The 19,447-nt window shown below is 39.3% G+C and overlaps 1 protein-coding gene across 1 annotated transcript in view; it reads right to left on the reverse strand.

Moving 5' to 3' along the window:
• Window positions 1-1,790, reverse strand: part of LOC139745634 (uncharacterized) — a 42,797-nt gene extending 41,007 nt beyond the window's left edge. Inside the window, exon 1 of the mRNA XM_071656033.1 lies at window positions 972-1,790. Coding sequence (XP_071512134.1) covers window positions 972-1,790 — 819 coding nt within the window. The remainder of the gene's footprint in view (window positions 1-971) is intronic.
• Window positions 1,791-19,447: the final 17,657 nt, after the last annotated feature.

Below are 19,447 nucleotides of genomic sequence, written 5' to 3' on the forward strand. Positions count from 1 at the left end.
TTTTTGGCAACAGAGAATGACACTATATTCCACACAAAGACCAAAAGTCACTGAATATCCATTGATGATCTACTAAATGTGTTATTCTGATATTTTAAACACTGCACATTATGTATTTTTCACACATTAGGTTTATGAATACAATGTAATGCTCTTACATGTGTGATGGTTATAAAAATGGAGAAAAAACAATGTACATGGTCAGATAAAGTCCAGATGCAAGACTTCTTTTCCTAATAAAACCATCAATTAAATGTACAGTACCTACATGTACAAAATCACAACCACAGAGTACTCTCAAAGGAACATGGTTTTCAAATCTAAGGACTAAAAGTTGACAGTACCACAATGTAAACTTGTGTATGATTTGTCTAAAGATGACTGAAGTTCCATAAACCTTATTATCTACAATGCTGCACAAATTTTTAGTTAATTGCATACATTGAGTACAAAGCTGGCATTTATGCTATGTATGACAGAAAGAGAACATAAACTTGTATCGTATGCATTGTATTCATCAAGATTTCACAATTGACAGTGGCGGATCGAGAGGGGGGCTCACCAGGCGCGCGCCCCCTCTTAATTTTTTGTTTATACAAAAGAAATAAAAAGGAAAATATGGGGGGGGGGGCTCATGCGCACCCCTTTAATTTTGTAAAGGCGCCTCCCCTTCACGGAATTCCTGGATCCGCCCCTGCTTGAATTTATAGAGCAACAATCTCTATGCAAAGATTGAAACTACAATTACATATAAAGCATGTTTTCAATCACATGCTCAATTCATTAATTTATCAATTATCTTTCCTTAAAGTTGTATTAAGCTGTGGTACCATCACAAGGCAATTTAATGATATAATCTTCCCATTTTGTCTTGTGGCAACACTCATAATGTCATGAAAGTTGACATTGATATCTTGAAAATTTACATTTAACAGCTTTATAAAATTATTTAATATTTTGTTTGTACTTACTCCATCCACTCTGGGCACCAGGCACAAGGCTGGGGTGAGGAGACCATACAGAGCAAAGTTCTCTTGGGATGATCTCTGTTTGAATGTCCTCATAAAAACTTTATTGTTCCTCATCTTTGTTTCTGAGTCTTCCCTAGGCCCCACTTTCTCCACATCATTTAATGTTTTCACAGATGGTCTCTTCTCCGAGCCTAGAGAGTCAACACCACTGTCTGGTGTCGACACTTTTCCATGGTTTGCTCCATCACGTGCCTTGAAAGCCTGCATTACGTCTTTGAGCATCACGCCTTGGCTATTGTTATTTTTGGAGACCTCTGAGTCCTTGGTAAATGCTTGCTTTTCAGGCTCCTCCACAACTACCATTGGCTCCACCCTGTTGTTCCTGAAAGGTGAGCTTCTTCCGGTGGGAGAGGTTCTTCCACCGGGTGGAGTTGTTTGTCTGTCCACCTTTGGTGCACTGTCTGCGGGAAGAGATGACTCAACCGTGATTTTCACCTCCGTTTTGTCGAAGTTCTCCACCCGAATTGGTGGAGGACTCTGTTTCCTGTCTGGGATGACGCCCAGAGAACTGTTCAGGGATTCGCTGAGGAGGGGTCGCTTGTCCCCCATGGCCCCTCCATCCTTTGGGGGTTTCTTTTCCACATCTTCCTCCAAGGGTTTTGCTCCTTCCTCCCCTTCATTCATCGCCTCCTCATCGCTCTCAAGCTCCAGGAGCATCCTCCGGTACTGCTCAGCAAGCTGTGCTTGCCTTTGAGCCTCCTCATCATCATCGTCCTCCATCTCTGCCTGGTTCTGACCTTCCTTCTCTTCTTCCTCCATCTTGATCAATGATAGGTCCTCCGGTCAAGGATTGACCCCAATTATACTCTTTGGCCTTTCCCTTTCAGTCTACAATTCATGCACTTTTGCTTTTCTTCATGAAGTCCAAAAGAAATCCACAAATTCATAACTTGAGAACTACATGATGAAGCGGAAACGGTTCAGGACAGGAGTAGAGAACCTCTGATGGTCACAGTGTAACTGCATGAAGATGTTTTCATGATTGCTAGCAAGTTTTCTTGTCCTCACGCCATGTCCCATTCATAGATGCATGTGCATCATAGACCTGTACAAAAATGCTGGAAATACAAAAACAATGCATTTAAATGAAAGGACAATAGTGTCAGATTAACGGTTCATTAACATATTGATTGCCTTGCCACCAATTCTAATAATCATCAGAACTGTCTAGTTGACTGCCAATGCATGATTGCAAAACAGCTGCAGGGCTAATCACTAATGCTGACTTAATTGTTCTTCAAGTAACTAGTATTCTGCTATTATATGAGCTACACTGTAAGCCTTTTTAAATTGGCTAGTGCAGCAGTAAAATAAACACCTCCAAAGGATGAATGGCATTGCAACCCTGTTGGGGCATACAGAGATCCATCCAACAGAGGTTTGTTGATCACCATCTTAGTTATTATCAACATCTACTGACAAAACATACATCAAAGCCCCCTCACAAATATCAATGTAACAAGCTGTAACAAGCAGATTGCGAGACTTGTCACTTTTCTTGTTGCATGAAGTCTAGCCAAACATTTTTACTTTAAAGGGAACCCAAACCCAAAGAGCAATGTGGATTGAGTGAAAGCAGCAATATTAGTAGAACACATCAGTGAAATTTGAGGAAAATCAGATAATCGATGCAAAAGTTATGAACTTGCAAAGTTTTGGTGTTGGAACTGCTGGATTATGAGGAGACTACAAGAGGTTATGACGTACACGTTGTATGTGTGGACAACAATATAAAGAAAATATAAAGAAAATTACACAAAAATTCACTTTTCTAGCATAATGAAAGAGCAGTTGACTAACTGTTTTCAGAAAGCAGGGGGAATAATTGTTACCCTTAACGTACATTGTGTATGTCAGTATCAAGTTGATGGAATGTGTAATTTTCATGAAAAATGAATTTTTGTGGAATTCACCAAAATGCAAAGTGACAAATACAATCAGGAATGTACACCACTGGTTTGTAATGGTGTCTTTCCATGTTGTCTTCTTGTTCATCTTTGTACCTACAACTTTTTGTATTGCCATCTTAAGTGCAAGAGAATTTGTCATTGCATGTTTCATAATCATCAAGTTCTATAAAGAATCAACCAACATGTTTTTGTGTGTACTTGGGAGGTGTACAGTAGATGTATTGAACTTTCAGCATAAAGAATTGTTTTATTTAGGAAAGTACATCAGGAGAAAACCCAATCAAAATTCCATTTCACTTCATGTACATCTTTGCAGTGTTTGACAGTACTGGGGGTTGGCAGTTGCAGGATTAATACAGTACAGGGCAGTGTAAGTGTCTGAACATTATCAGAAAAAAAAAGAAAACTTTGAAAAAAAAAATGATTTCTGGATCTTTTAAAGTTGTTTAAGGATACAAATAGGCACTTCAATGTGAATGCATGCACATTCACCACTGGAAGAGAGCATGATTAAACATGATGGAAATATCAATTATGCAAAAATACATCATATGTACATAGATCAAATACATGAATGGTATTTAAAAAAAAAAAGAAGGAGTTAACTGTCATGCTTATTGTCACAACAAGCCCGACTAAATCTACTTCCACGCCTCAGCATATAATTTAGGCTATGTAATCTGGCCTAGCGGGCTTTGTAAGGTACATTGTATGGTATCCAGGGAACCGCTGTTGGTGCTAATCGTGGTCAGTCGAGGGGGCCCGTCCCTTCGCTGCCCAATCAACAAGTGCGTCATGACAGACCTTAAGACAGCTATCCAGTCTTCTGGACAGAGAGAACAATACCAGTCCTCAGCTCCTTGCATTCTGTGTGTGTTTAGTGTCTTTACTATGAGATGGAGTGTATGGAAAGAAGGGGGAGCGTTTGCCCCCTGTCCACTGAAGAAGGAGATGCCTATTGTACTGAACAACTGAAGTGAAGAGAGCTACCAGTGGATCTCTTTTATGGGATAAGAAAGAGGAGAACTGTGTTCAGGGACACAGTCACTGCCTGAGCATTGCATCAAAAGCTGTGTATCCATACTCAGTACATGTATTTATACACGCAGGGGCTTTGGTATCAAAGACAGTCGAGAAGGTACAAATAAGAGGAATTACAGTCTTATTTTTACACTGCTCTTTGCTGTACCTATTAAAAGTATATTATACTCTCTCTTTCTCTTTCTCTACCTCAGTCTCTCAACTAGCTCTCTTTCTTCATAAGTATAATATACCTGTCTGCATCGTCTTTCATTTTACATGCCGGTACTGTAAGAAAATGCATGAAAGTTTCACAAATTCTTGAGTGACATTTACATTTTGCAAGCTGGCATGAAGGTTTCACAAATTCTTGGGTGACATTTATACATGTACGCATGCTGGAATGATGGGTTTAAATAAGGTACGGTAATGCCACAATATATGCTTCAAGAGCCAAATTGGGATGCATTTAGTTGAAAGTAATCTATTCACGCTGTTCTTTACAATGTGCCAAATGTCCTAGATGGAAAACATACCCGATGCACAAAAAGAGATTCTTATCTACTGTAGATATGATTGGCATTTAAAAGGCTGCAAAATAGATCCTATTTCTTTTATTTACTCACATGGCTTTCTGATATGAGTATGATAACAACTGTTCCTACAAGTACATCATGTCCCAGGTTGGAGTGGTAAATTACAGATTTAAAAATGCACGGCAAAATTCTTCATCAGTTCTATAAAAATAAAAGAATGCTTGGAGAAAAGAGCGTGTTTCCATCAAGCCCAAATGAACTAGCAATATTACAGGACAATTTTAAAGTTTAAATCAACGACATAAAACTAACTGTAATCATGTCCAGCAAAAAATGACAAGAAATTGCATTAAATGTTTCATAGGAAAAGTTTATGAATTATGCCTACATCCATGCATGGCATTATTCTTTGCAGTTCTCTTGCTTAAATAAAAGAATGATGGGAGCAAAGAATTATTATGTATGTTACCATCAAACCAAAGTAAACCAGTATTATTAAGGGGCAATTTCAAAGTTAAATCAATATCACATAACTTCAACTAATTCATGTAGAGCAACCAATGACAAGATTGATGGAATGTTTCATACATTGTAGGAAAAGTTTGTGAATATGTACCGCCATGGAACAAAATTTGGAAATTCCATGTACTGTATACGTATTGTGAATTTCCCCTAGATTATTTCATTGTGCTCTAGACAGAGAATTAAAGGGAGAAATCCAGTCTTAATATAAGTTAGTCTGATTAGAAAGAGTAAAATGAATTACGAGTTCAACAGTATAATTTTGATCGCAATTGGATGAAAAATAAGGAAGTTATGGCATTTCGAAGTTTCGCTAAATTTTTTTAAGGAAACAGTTCTTGAACAGTCAATATGAGTATTATGCAAATGACAAAGCGAGCATGTCATCCCCTCACAACTTGCCATACATAGTTTGTACATAAAATTTGGAAATTTCCAGTTTTTCATTCAATTTCAAACGCAATTATACCGGAGGCTCAAATCCTCAACTGATCACTTTTCTGAAGTTATTCAACCAAGAATAACATCAAGTTTCAAACTTCAATGACAGAAACATTGAATTTTCATCATTTTTTTTTTACACAATCAATGGAAAATTGTGAGGTTATGACATGTTAGCTCATCCATTTGCATCGTATTCATATCCACTGTACAAGAACTGTTTTGCTGAAATTTGCAAAACTTCAAAATGTCATAACTTCCTTATTTTTCATCCGATTTCACTCAAATTGTTACCATTGAACTCCTAAGATTTTACTCTTTTTTATCAGATTAACATATATTCAGACTGGATTTCCCCTTTAACCCAAATATAAATAATACTTCTGAATATATTGTATACAATTGTAAGTGGCTGGGAAAAACCGCAATAGGGAATGAAATGAAATTAGACAAATGTCTGAGGTCAATGCATGTATCTCAGAATGTGTACATATTAAAATGACATCATTTATTCATACATGTATGAAGACTTCAACCAAGATTCATCTTGGTTACGTGACAGTAATGTTGTATTTTCCTTAAATTGATCTGTCTTATAGGCCTACACAAGATGTATTTTGGGACAATGTGACATTCATTAATGGAGAAATGTCACAAATTTTACATATTTTCATCGTAGTGGAACATTTTACATTGTATGTGACAATTTTCAAGAAGAACCATTTTGGTCAGATGTCATACGAGTGTAAGTCATCTTCAACAAAAAAAAAAAAGAAGTTTTTGTTTTTAATGAAAATCTATATTGTTCTACATTTTCCTATTCATCTTTATTTTTATCATTTTCTAGTATAATTTACATACCATGAATGTTTATGAAAATAAGAAGAATTTATGAAGGAACACTATGAATATCATATACAGTCAAACCTGCCTTAGCGGCCACCTGTCTATAGCGGCCACCTGTCTATAGCGGCCACGGCAAAATCCCTCCGAGAGAAAAGCCCTGTTATAGACCCTGTGTATAGCGGCCACCTCTCTAACGCGGCCAGCGGCCACAAATTTTGTTTCCCGCGGGAGATATTAACCTGTCTATAGCGGCCAAAAACCCAATGGAGCCGTAGCCAAGCCGATAATTCAGCGTATTTTTCTGTTTGGTAGCCGTGCGAGCAACGTTCAGTGATCGCCACCGCTGCATTCATCCCTCATTCAGTCATAATAATGCACGATTCTTCACGACAATAAACATGCTACTGTGCAACAATTTCATATACACCGGCATGATTAAATGCATGAAACACACGGTTATGCATACGTACACACATACACTGTATATGTACATGTAAGGATACAACGATGATACATGTACATGTAAGCAATGCACTCAAAGTTGGACTACCTGTCTATAGCGGCCACCTGTCTATAACGGCCACTTTTTCCGTCTCCCTTGGGTGGCCGCTATAGACAGGTTTGACTGTATATGACTAACATACTAAAAAAAAAAAAAAAAAAAAAAAACGACAAAAATTCAATATTTCTGTCATTGAAGTCTGAAACATGATGTTATTCCTGGTTTAATAACTTCAGAATAGTGATCAGTTAGATACACTGTACATACCAGGATTTGAGCCTCGGGCATAATTGCATTTGAATGAAAAACTGGAAATTTCAAAAGTTTATGTACAAACTATATGGCAAGTTGTGAGGGAATGACATGCTCACTTTGCCATTTGCATATTGACTGTTCAAGAACTGTTTGCCGAAAAATTAGCAAAAATTTGAAATGTCATAACTTCCTTATTTTTCACTCAATTTCGATCAAAATTTTACCATTGAATTTGTAATATATACAATGTATGTATCTTACTCTTTCTAATCTTATATTTGGAATGGATTTCCTCTTTAAGTAACTTGTACAAATTGGGGAGTCTGTATCCAGAGGTATGTAGACAGAAAGTAACAAGTGGTGACTGTGGTCACCACAAACTACACCTGTGCCATTAACCTTTGAGAGATACAATAGGACTAGATATTGTTGTATATGCTTTCATCAAATTCAATCACAAGTCAAAGATTTGGTTTTGAGTTGTTGGGACATTTCTATGACACATCAGATGCAGAGTAATTAGTACACACTTATTCAATGTCTTCTTTGCTATTAAAGTCCTGTGCTTCGATAAAGCCCACATTTTCTAGATTCATTTTCAAGTACCGTACTTTCTTCTTTTTTTTTTTTTTTGGGGGGGGGGGTACAGACTGTAGGGCAGGAAACTGTACAACAAGCTACCAAACATGTGTACTATTTTATAATCTACCACAGGTATTACAAATCTGGTGGGATGTATTCTCACTTCTGCAGGATCACAGAGTATCAGATCACAAATCATTACATTACAGCCGGACATGAAGTGAACGAATGAAGGGATCCATGTACACTTGCACATACAGTTGTAAACTGTAGAAAGGTAACTCTGGGCCTTATAAATGCACTCTTTATTTGGCATACTTGTGAAATAGGCATAACAGCTCTCCGTACAGATCAACCTATTTAAACAAGATTTAATTGTTGTTTTTTGTACCAAAACCTAAGCCTACACTAATAGTAATACATCATACAATATCATATACCTCATTTCTAGAATCCTCTCATCTGATTGGTTAAAAGGGGAGTCATGAAAATAACTGTGCCCTATTTTTGAGTTACTGTGACCGGGCGCGGGCACAGTTAGTAAATAGGTTTTAGAGACAGTCGCGACCCCGTACACGTATATCGCTCAGATATACGCACCAATGATACGACCGCCGCGCATTCAATCAACGTGCTGTAAAAGAGACTAGCGGACTGGTTTGGAGACTATCGCAACCCCGCCCGTAGTACACGTAACGTATACACTGTACACATCACTGTACGCATCAATGATACGACCGCCGCGCTGTCGATCAGCATTGATTACGAGTGCTGTAAAAGAGACTAGAATCTATATTTTCGGTATCTATATTTCGGAATCTATATTTTCGGTATATAAAACAAATAATGACTGCTTGATATTCGGGGTACAGTTAAAACAAGGAAAAGTAGAAATTACGCGGTGCGTAAAATATGTCCCCGCCGGAAGTAGCATGTAGTATCAAAATGTACTATATAGGTCAAAAGATCAAGGTCAAAGGTCAAAGAAGTCAAAAGTCAACATTTTGTGTAGAAGTTTTGAAGCCCTCACCTAGTGCCATCACATAAAGCAAACGGAATCGAAATCCGGTTAGAAATGGCAAAGGAGTAGCATTTTGTAGCCAATGTACAATATAGGTAAAAAATCAAGGTCAAAGGTAAAAGAAGTCAAAGGTCAAAATTCTGTGTAGAAGTTTTGAAGCCCTCACCTAGTGCCATCACATCAAGCAAACGGAATCGAAATCGGGTTAGAAATGGCGAAGGAGTAGCATTTTGTAGCAAAATGTACAATACAGGTAAAAAAATCAAGGTCAAAGGTCAAAGAAGTCAAGGTCAAAATTCTGTGTAGAAGTGTTGAAGCCCTCACCTCGTGCCATCACATAAAGCAAACGGAATCGAAATCGGTTTAGAAATGGCGAAGGAGTAGCATTTTGTAGCAAAATGTACAATATAGGTCAAAAAATCAAGGTCAAAGGTCAAAGAAGTCAAAGGTCAAAATTCTGTGAAGAAGTTTTGAAGCCCTCACCTAGTGTCATCACATAAAGCAAACGGAATCGAAATCGGGTTAGAAATGGCGAAGGAGTAGCATTTTGTAGCAAAATGTACAATACAGGTCAAAAATCAAGGTCAAAGGTCAAAGAAGTCAAAGGTCAAAATTCTGTGTAGAAGTTTTGAAGCCCTCACCTAGTGCCATCACATAAAGCAAACGGAATCGAAATCGGGTTAGAAATGGCGAAGGAGTAGCATTTTGTAGCAAAATGTACAATATAGGTCAAAGGTCAAGGTCAAAGGTCACGACTGAAATTCTGTGTAGAAGTTTCAAAGCTCCCGTGTAGTGCTATCACATAAAGCAAACAGAATCAAAATTGGCTCATAAATGACAGAGAAGTAGCAAATTGAAGATTTTGATCACACACGGACGCACACACGGACGCACACACGGACGCACGGACGGACGCACGGACGGACACACGGACGGACACACGGACACACACACGTACGGAGCCCGTTTCATAGTCCCCTGCTCGAACTCGTTCGGCGGGGACAATTATGTAGGCCCTTGGTGATGTGAAAACTGTAACCATGCCCTCAGCTTCGCTTCGGGCATAGTTGCGGTTTTCACATCACCTTGGGCCCATAATTTTAACTGTGCCCCTCATAGCAGTCATTATTTGTATACTATTGTATGGTGACTGGTCAGGCCTATCATAATTACCTCCACTAAGGAGGTTGTGTTTTTGTCAGAATTTGAATTTGTTTGTTTGTCTGTCTGTCTGCCAATCACTAAAAAAGTTGTGAACGGATTTCGATGAAACTTACACTAATAGTACAAGTATGTAGGTTGATAATGACACAACTCGCAACTGTCACAAGGGAGATATGATTGAATTTTGGTACAATGTGGATTAACCATCTAGCCTTTTGTCAAGAGGCTTGACAAAAGGCTAATAACTATCTGGATCTTGGATACTGAATGACGCGCCTCAAATACAAAAACAACAACAAAACAACAACTGGGATACTGTATAAGCTGTTATTTTCGCGAGGGTTTAATTTTCGAGAATTTCGCGAATCACAGTTGGATCGCGAATTTAACAATACGCGAAAATGACTCCATGTGCTTTGTAAATAGTGCGTTAACGTAAGCGTCGGCATCAATTCATGAAAACAACATCTCACGAAAATGTCTATGGCCTCGTCATTCATAAAAATATCTGTAGGCCTACGCGAAAATAACAGCGTATACAGTACTTTAAAAAAATCTTTTTGAAGAATTACAATACATGTAATTGTATCATTGGCTAATAGGGCCAACAAACGAGGGAGTTCAAGCTGGGTGCATTTGAGATCGTTGTGTGCATAATATGCACTGAGTGCGCGCTAAGGCGCAGCATGCTGCTTAGCGGCTGATGAGGTATGTGTAGACTCTGAGATGAGACACAACAGAATGGCTTTTATTATTATTATTATTATTATTTATTCGGCATTTGCAAAACAATACAAGTGATAACAGAGAAACAAAATAAACAAACAAAACACAAGAAAACAAAGTGTCAGGCTTTCCCTGTTGAGCTTCCCTAAGGAGCCGGGTTGGAAAAAAGCAATCAAAATCACTATGACCCTTGGGCCTCTCCAACCAACTTAAGGAAGCACATCATCAGGGAGTAGGGGCTTCTTTACAATTGGGGAAAAAACAGTGATTTTCAATGTGCGTGTATGGGTGGAAATGAGCTGCTTGGCGGAGGTCTGCACTCTCCGAGTGCTTTCTAGTTCATAGATGTTCTGTGACACCATATTTCAAGTGCTGCAACCACGGCACTGGATAAGAATCCCATACAACAGTTCATGATGTCAGTGCAGGACAACAATAAAAAGCAAACATAAAGAACATTCAGCATAATTTTCATGAAAAAGTACACAGTTCCTGGACTTGTTACTGGCATTAAATGTTATTAAATGGTATATTATTTCCCCTGCTTTCTGAAATGAGGTAAGTCAAGTGCTCTTTAATTTTGACTGAAAGATCAGTCTTCACAGAATCCCCTCCTCTATAGAGGAGAGCCGTAAATGCAGGGATGCCAAGTTCAAAATATTTCTATGAGTGAGATTTTCATGACTTGGCATCTAAGCGCGCGAATGTGCGCGCGAGCGACGGTGGGAGGGGTTTTCTACCCCTCCCACGGTATTGAGCTTTTTCAATTTTTAGCTCTTATGGTGCGATCAGGTGCATACTTAAGTGACTTTTTTTACTTATTTTGAAAGACAAAAGGGAAATATACCTTTAATCAAATAAATAAATAAATAAATAAAAAAATAACACTTTAATCCTTTGGGCTACAGTGTATGCTCATTATAAATTATAATGAGCATAGCCCAAAGGATTAGTGTTAGTTTTAGTTAGTTTTAGTTAGTTAATAGGCCCAAGTTGCAGACTTTGCCCAATGCGTGAGAAAATTGGATGCCATGCGTAAGATCTTGAGATGGCCGCTAAATGCTTGAGTCTCACTCAGAATGCGTGAGACTTGGTAGCTCTGCAAATGTAAAAAAAAAATTACAAGAAACTCCTCTGGACAGAAGGATTTTTCTGTCTTTCTTTGTTTCTGCTTGAAAAGTGGGGGGAAAAAAACTTTATATTTTCTTTACATCATTGACTTGTCCTGGAGTGATGTCATGAACTGTTGTTGTAGATCCAGCAATACCAATGCAGGGGCGTCACCAGCTTTTTTTCAAGGGGGGTGCGTTTTGACACTAAATGTAACGAGATTTTTTGGACAGACATTTGGAACATAGGAAGCTCTCAATCCCTAGACTTTTACGGTTTTTTTTTTTTTAGGGAAGCCAAGCAGGGAAAGGGCACCGGCGTATCTAGGATTTCATCTTGGGAAGGGGGGGGGGTTAGTATGCGAGGAAGCGAGCAAAGGGGGGGGGGGGAGGGTGTGGAAGTGCATGTTGCAGCAATATCAGGAGAATGGCATATAACGACTACATGCGAGCGAGCGGAGCGAGCGAGCTTGAAAATTTTGACATTTTACAGTCCCAAAACTGCCGTTTGTAGCCATATTTTTTTGATTTGGAAATTAGGGGGGGGGCGCACCGGGCGCAACTGCTGGCAATTACAGGCAGCAACATCAGGTGAATGGCATAACAATTGAATGCGAGCGAACGAAGAGAGCGAGCTCGAAAATTGTGACATATTACAGTCCCAAAACTGCCATTTGGAGCCATATTTTGCGCAACTGCCGGCAATTACTGGCAGCAACATCAGGAGAATTGCATAACAATTAAATGCGAGCGAGCGGAGCGAGCGAGCTTGAAAATTTTGACATTTTACAGTAAAACCTGCCGTTTGTAGCTATACTTCTTCGCTTTGGAATTTAAGGGGGGGGGGCACATCGGGCGCAACTGCTGGCAATTACTGGCAGCAATATCAGGAGAGCATAACGATTAAATGCGAGTGAGCGGAACGAGCGAGCTCGAAAATTTAAAATTTTATACTCCACAAAATGCCGTTCTTAGCCATATTTTTTCGCTTTGGAAATTAAGGGGGGGAGCACCGGGCGCAACTGCTGGCAATTACTGGCAGCAACATCAGGTGAATTGCATAACGATTAAATGCGAGCGAGCGAAGAGAGCGAGCTTGAAAATTTTACATTTTACAGTCCAAAAACTGCAGTTCTTAGCCATATTTTTTCGCTTTGGAAATCAAGGGGGGGGGGGGCGCACCGGGCGCAACTGCTGGCAATTACTGGCAGCAACATCAGGTGAACTGCATAACGATTAAATGCGAGCGAGCGAAGAGAGCGAGCTTGAAAATTTTACATTTTACATTCCAAAAACTGCCGTTCTTAGCCATATTTTTTCGCTTTGGAAATCAAGGAGGGGGGGGGGCGCACCGGGTGCAACTGCTGGCAATTACTGACAGCAACATCAGGTGAACTGCATAGCGATTAAATGCGAGCGAGCGAAGAGAGCGAGCTTGAAAATTTTGACATTTTACAGTAAAAAACTGCCGTTTGTAGCTATACTTCTTCGCTTTGGAATTTAAGGGGGGGCACATCGGGCGCAACTGCTGGCAATTACTGGCAGCAATATCAGGAGAGCATAACGATTAAATGCGAGTGAGCGGAACGAGCGAGCTCGAAAATTTAAAATTTTATACTCCACAAAATGCCGTTCTTAGCCATATTTTTTCGCTTTGGAAATTAAGGGGGGGGGGCACCGGGCGGAACTGCTGGCAATTACTGGCAGCAACATCAGGTGAATTGCATAACGATTAAATGCGAGCGAGCGAAGAGAGCGAGCTTGAAAATTTTAAATTTTACAGTTCAAAAACTGCAGTTCTTAGCCATATTTTTTCGCTTTGGAAATCAAGGGGGGGGGGGGCGCACCGGGCGCAACTGCTGGCAATTACTGGCAGCAACATCAGGTGAACTGCATAACGATTAAATGCGAGCGAGCGAAGAGAGCGAGCTTGAAAATTTTACATTTTACATTCCAAAAACTGCCGTTCTTAGCCATATTTTTTCGCTTTGGAAATCAAGGGGGGGGGGCGCACCGGGCGCAACTGCTGGCAATTACTGGCAGCAACATCAGGTGAACTGCATAACGATTAAATGCGAGCGAGCGAAGAGAGCGAGCTTGAAAATTTTACATTTTACATTCCAAAAACTGCCGTTCTTAGCCATATTTTTTCGCTTTGGAAATCAAGGAGGGGGGGGGGCGCACCGGGTGCAACTGCTGGCAATTACTGACAGCAACATCAGGTGAACTGCATAGCGATTAAATGCGAGCGAGCGAAGAGAGCGAGCTTGAAAATTTTGACATTTTACAGTAAAAAACTGCCGTTTGTAGCTATACTTCTTCGCTTTGGAATTTAAGGGGGGGCACATCGGGCGCAACTGCTGGCAATTACTGGCAGCAATATCAGGAGAGCATAACGATTAAATGCGAGTGAGCGGAACGAGCGAGCTCGAAAATTTAAAATTTTATAACTCCACAAAATGCCGTTCTTAGCCATATTTTTTCGCTTTGGAAATTAAGGGGGGGGCACCGGGCGGAACTGCTGGCAATTACTGGCAGCAACATCAGGTGAATTGCATAACGATTAAATGCGAGCGAGCGAAGAGAGCGAGCTTGAAAATTTTAAATTTTACAGTTCAAAAACTGCAGTTCTTAGCCATATTTTTTCGCTTTGGAAATCAAGGGGGGGGGGCGCACCGGGCGCAACTGCTGGCAATTACTGGCAGCAACATCAGGTGAACTGCATAACGATTAAATGCGAGCGAGCGAAGAGAGCGAGCTTGAAAATTTTACATTTTACATTCCAAAAACTGCCGTTCTTAGCCATATTTTTTCGCTTTGGAAATCAAGGGGGGGGGGGCGCACCGGGTGCAACTGCTGGCAATTACTGACAGCAACATCAGGTGAACTGCATAGCGATTAAATGCGAGCGAGCGAAGAGAGCGAGCTTGAAAATTTTGACATTTTACAGTAAAAAACTGCCGTTTGTAGCTATATTTTTTCGCTTTGAAAATTAAGGGGGGGGGGGCGCACCGGGCGCAACTGCTGACAATTACTGGCAGTAACATCAGAAGAATTGCATAAAGATTAAATGCGAGCGAGGTTGAACATTTTGACATTTTACAGTCCCCAAACTGCCGTTTGAAGCTATATCTGTTTTTTGCTTTAGAAATTAAGGGGGACGCACCGGGCGCAACTGTTGGCAATTACTGGCAGCAATATCAAGAGAATTTAAATGCGAGCGAGCGGAGCGAGCGAGCTTGAAGATTGTGACATTTTACAGTCCCCAAACTGCCGTTTGTAGGTTTATTTTTCGCTTTGGAAATTAAGGGGAGGGCGCACCGGGCGCAACTGCCGGCAATTACTGGCAGCAACTTCAGGAGAATGGCATTATGACTAAATGCGAGCGAGCGGAGCGAGCGAGCTTGAAAATTTTGACATTTTACAGTCCAAAAACTGCCGTTTGAAGCTATATTTTTTCGCTTTGGAAATTAAGAGGAGGGGGGGGGGCGGCCGATGCGCCCCTCCCCCTGGATCCGCCACTGGTAGTCAAGGGTGTCGGTTTATGTCCATGACTGGGGGAGGTATGACCAGCGAGGTGGCGTCGAAATGACCAAGCGGGGGAAGGATGTCAAAAATCTGCACTTTAGAGCATCCCCTGCTCCGTATCGTACGGATGTACAGTAGGCATACGGTCGATAAAATAGAATACTAGTAGATATGTATAAAATCATTGCTGCCAGAACCAGGGGTGCGAATTGTTTTTGCCCACGATTTTTTTATTTCTTTTTTTGGTCCCTGGTGCAAAATATTAAAAAAAAAAATAGAAAAGACTAATTATTTAGCGTCCGGCGTTGAAGTCGCTCGCAGACTGATTTTTTTTTTTTTTTTTTTTTTTAAGGATCTGAAGGGGGGTGCGTTCGCACCCAACGCACCCCCCCTGGTGACGCCCATGCAATGGTGGTATCGAAACTTAAGAAATTCATAACTTTTGAACAAATTGTCTTTGTCATCAAACTTCACTGATGTGTTTTGCTAATATTGCTTCATTCACTCAATCCACACACTGTATGATATTTGGGCTTTTCTCTTTTCTTTTAAAGGACGAAAAAAAAAAACTAACAGTAAGGGATCTCTCGTCTCGTAGTATGAAAGATACATTGTTGTACGCTACGGTACCTGGAGCTGGACTAATTTTCTGTATATTTCCCATGCAGCTCAAGACAAGGCCGAAGGGTTGACTACCCCGGTAGAATATTCAGCACATCAAGCAAAGTTTCCCTCTTCATCTTCACGTTTCTAAAGATCCCATGTATCAGCATTAGACGGAAACATTTTTTCCCAACGCTTTGATCATGCTGTAAAAGCACTGAAACCCGACCTTCAATTCTTACTGAACGGTGCGGTACACGTAACACTAAAACAGGTGCATTTACTACCACTGAACAGGAGCTCCACCACCACCATACACCACCAACCAAAAAACTTGACTTTACACCAGTGAGTAGTGTAGGGCCTATGTCCTCTTCTCTAGAACGATAAAAGCTTATTACTGCACTTGACACCAATAGCTTGAACTTACAATTAATCTGGAGTCTTCTTACCTCTTCTGATTCTCCTGAATAGGGCATCAAATCACAATTAACTCCCTGTTTCAGGTGTTCTTCACCTGCGCTAGGACACTTCGGCTCGTACAGAGACAGTGCCAAAAGTACGTAAGGTTTATGGTCCTGTGTACGACTTTTGCGGTCGTCCATTCATGTGAGGACGAAGCGTTTACATTGGATACAAAGATACCGGATGTCTAATAGTCTGTAAATATAAACCTGTACACAATTACCAACTTTTATCCACATAAAATCATGCAAATATTACTGACAAAAACTTTATCCTTTAGCTAATTAGAAATTTAAAAAACTATGGTCCATAAAAAATTGTTACAGATTCTACCCATTTCTCCTCATAAGGAATAAATTAACGCAAATAGTTTTTATTGAGACTAGGCATTATAGACTAACGTAAAAAAAAAGTTTAAAACTTCCGGCGCATGAGGGCTCTCGACTAGTAATGCTTTTGCACCACCACCACCCTCGAAGCGACCACCGATCCGATCCGCTGGTGAGGCCGACGCCGCCGCGGTGCATGTGTGCCGCAACCGGTCCTACTACTTGACGCAAACTAATGCAAACTAAAGCAAACTGACGCAAACTAATGCAAACTCAATGTAAACTCCATGCAAACTCAATGCAAACTACTAATTAATGCAAACTAACGCAAATTACTGGTAGGCGATCCAAAATATTTCACTGAAAAACATTTTTGTCATGTTATGACTACTCACCCCCATAGTAACAAAGACCTATCCCTCATTCATTTTATTGTTCGCAGCATGAATACAAATTTTGATAGACTAGTTATGCTCCTTAAGAATCTACATGACACATGCTCTGTAATCGGAATATCAGAAACTTGGTTTTCTAGCCCTCCTAGTACAGTTTATGATCTTCCTGGCTATCAACTGCTATTTAACAATCGACATAGCAAACCGGGAGGAGGAGTAGCAATGTACATTCCTGTATCATTGGAGTTTCAGTTTGTATCTGAACTGTCAGTTATGAGTGACGTACTAGAAACTTTGTTTGTTAATATTGTAATTCCTGGGGTAAAGAGCATGCTAGTTGGAGTAGTATACAGGCCACCTGGTGGCAAAGTAAATGATTTTGTGGAAGAAATGTCAAGAATTTTGTCAAACCCAATTGTTAACAATAAAAATATTTTTGTTATGCGTGATTTCAATGTGAATTTATTACATTATGATAATGAAAACTCTGTAAATGAATTCTGTAATTTCTTAATTACTTTTTCTTTAGTGCCACTGATCAATAGGCCAACCAGAATAGTAGAGAACTCACAAACTTTAATTGATTATATTTACAAATATGTACCCTCTCCCATACGCTGGTATTGTAGTTTCTGACTTATCAGACCATTTCCCAGTTTTTGCCAAAATGCCCATGACATTAAAGCATATATGATGCTCCAGGTGATCAATATGTGAGAAAATTTAATCAGGAGAGTATAATTCAATTCAATTCAATTCAATTCATTTATTTTTCATTCTTCTTTTTCCAACAAAACATAACGCATAATATATTTAAATATATATTAAACATAAACATTCGACTTTGTAAAAGATAAATGATACAAATAAACAAAAGAATGCATACTGGCAAAAAAAGTACAAAGTTATGCTTCAGTTGAGAAAAAAAAGAACTGAGAGGTCCACTAAAAAGCAAGCTTGTATGATGTGAACCACTCAAAAAATGAACAAACTTATGAATTACTTATTTACAAATACTTATCACAGATATAATTTACGACAGAACGGAACAAGACAGGAGAAATACAAAAGACATGACACGACTTGACAAAAAAGACGGAAAGAATTGGGAGAGAGAGGAAAAGAAAAAAAGAGAAAGAGAATAAGAGAATGCCTACACGCTGAACTAGGGAAATGGAACAGGGGGTGATTGAGAATGTGCTTCAGAGGGCTGGTACTGCACGCAGCTGTGCAGGGATTTAATGGCTATTGCATAATAATCCATGTAATCCATTACGTAATAATGAAGTCAGTAATCGAAAGATTGGTGGATGGATGATGAACCCTGAGGTTGATGAGATCTAACTAATGACGAAATATATCAAAGAGGATTTAACAGAAATGATTTCAACTTGCACTTAAAAGAATGCAAAGAAGGGGAATTTTTTATTTCACAGCTTAATGAATTCCAATATCTAGGACCGGTGTATATAAATGTACTCTGAGCTAATAAAGTTCTCAGGAGGGGCAAATGAAACTCATTAGATTGTCTAGTCGGATAATTATGAAAAAACTGATTCCGTGGAAACATTGAATTGAAAATACTGGGAAGTGCATTTGCATTGTAATTAAACATAAACTGACCAAGCTGAAAAAAATACAAATCTTTGATTTTCAAAATCTTATATTTAGTAAAAAATGGCTCTGAATGGGAACGTGGCGGGACGCCGCATATGATACGAAGTACCTTCTTTTTTTTTTTGCAGTAATAGTAATTTATCTAATAAAGTTTGATGGGCACTACCCCATGCTAGGAGTCCGTAATTAAGATACGGTAAAATCAGAGAAAAATACAAGGTCAACAAAGAGGACATTGGTATATGAGACTTGAGTCTATTTATGATACCAATATTACGTGAAATGATTGTACTAATGTTAATAATGTGCGGTCTCAATGAAAGTTTATCATCCACTGTGATACCAAGGAATTTTATATGAGATACACGTTCTAACAGAGTGTCATCAAAAATGATATTTGTGCGCAAAGCTTCTACAGAATTGCTAAAAAGCATATACTTAGTTTTCTTGAGATTAAGCGATAATTTATTAGCTCTTATCCACTGAGTAACTTTTTTTCAGTTCAGAATTAACAATGCTTACGAGAGTATCTGGATTTCGGTGAGAAAAGAAAACATCGGAATCATCAGCAAAAAGTATAAATGAGAATATATCAGATGATCTACAAAAGTCATTAATATAAATAATAAAAAGTAATGGTCCTAATAAGCTACCCTGTGGGACGCCACATTTAATAAATTCTAGATGTGAGTCATTCTCGTTCAGAGATACATATTGTTTTCGATTTTGTAGGTAACTCCTGAACCACTCCAAGGCCTTCCCCCGTATTCCATAGTGAGACAATTTATATAATAAAATGTCATGATTTATCGTATCGAAGGCCTTGGAGAAGTCCAGGAAGATAC

Source organism: Diadema antillarum, unplaced genomic scaffold (assembly GCF_040938485.1).
Source record: "Diadema antillarum isolate AM-2024a unplaced genomic scaffold, OU_Dant_1.0 seq00001280_RagTag, whole genome shotgun sequence".
Classification (NCBI taxonomy): Eukaryota; Metazoa; Echinodermata; class Echinoidea; order Diadematoida; family Diadematidae; genus Diadema; species Diadema antillarum.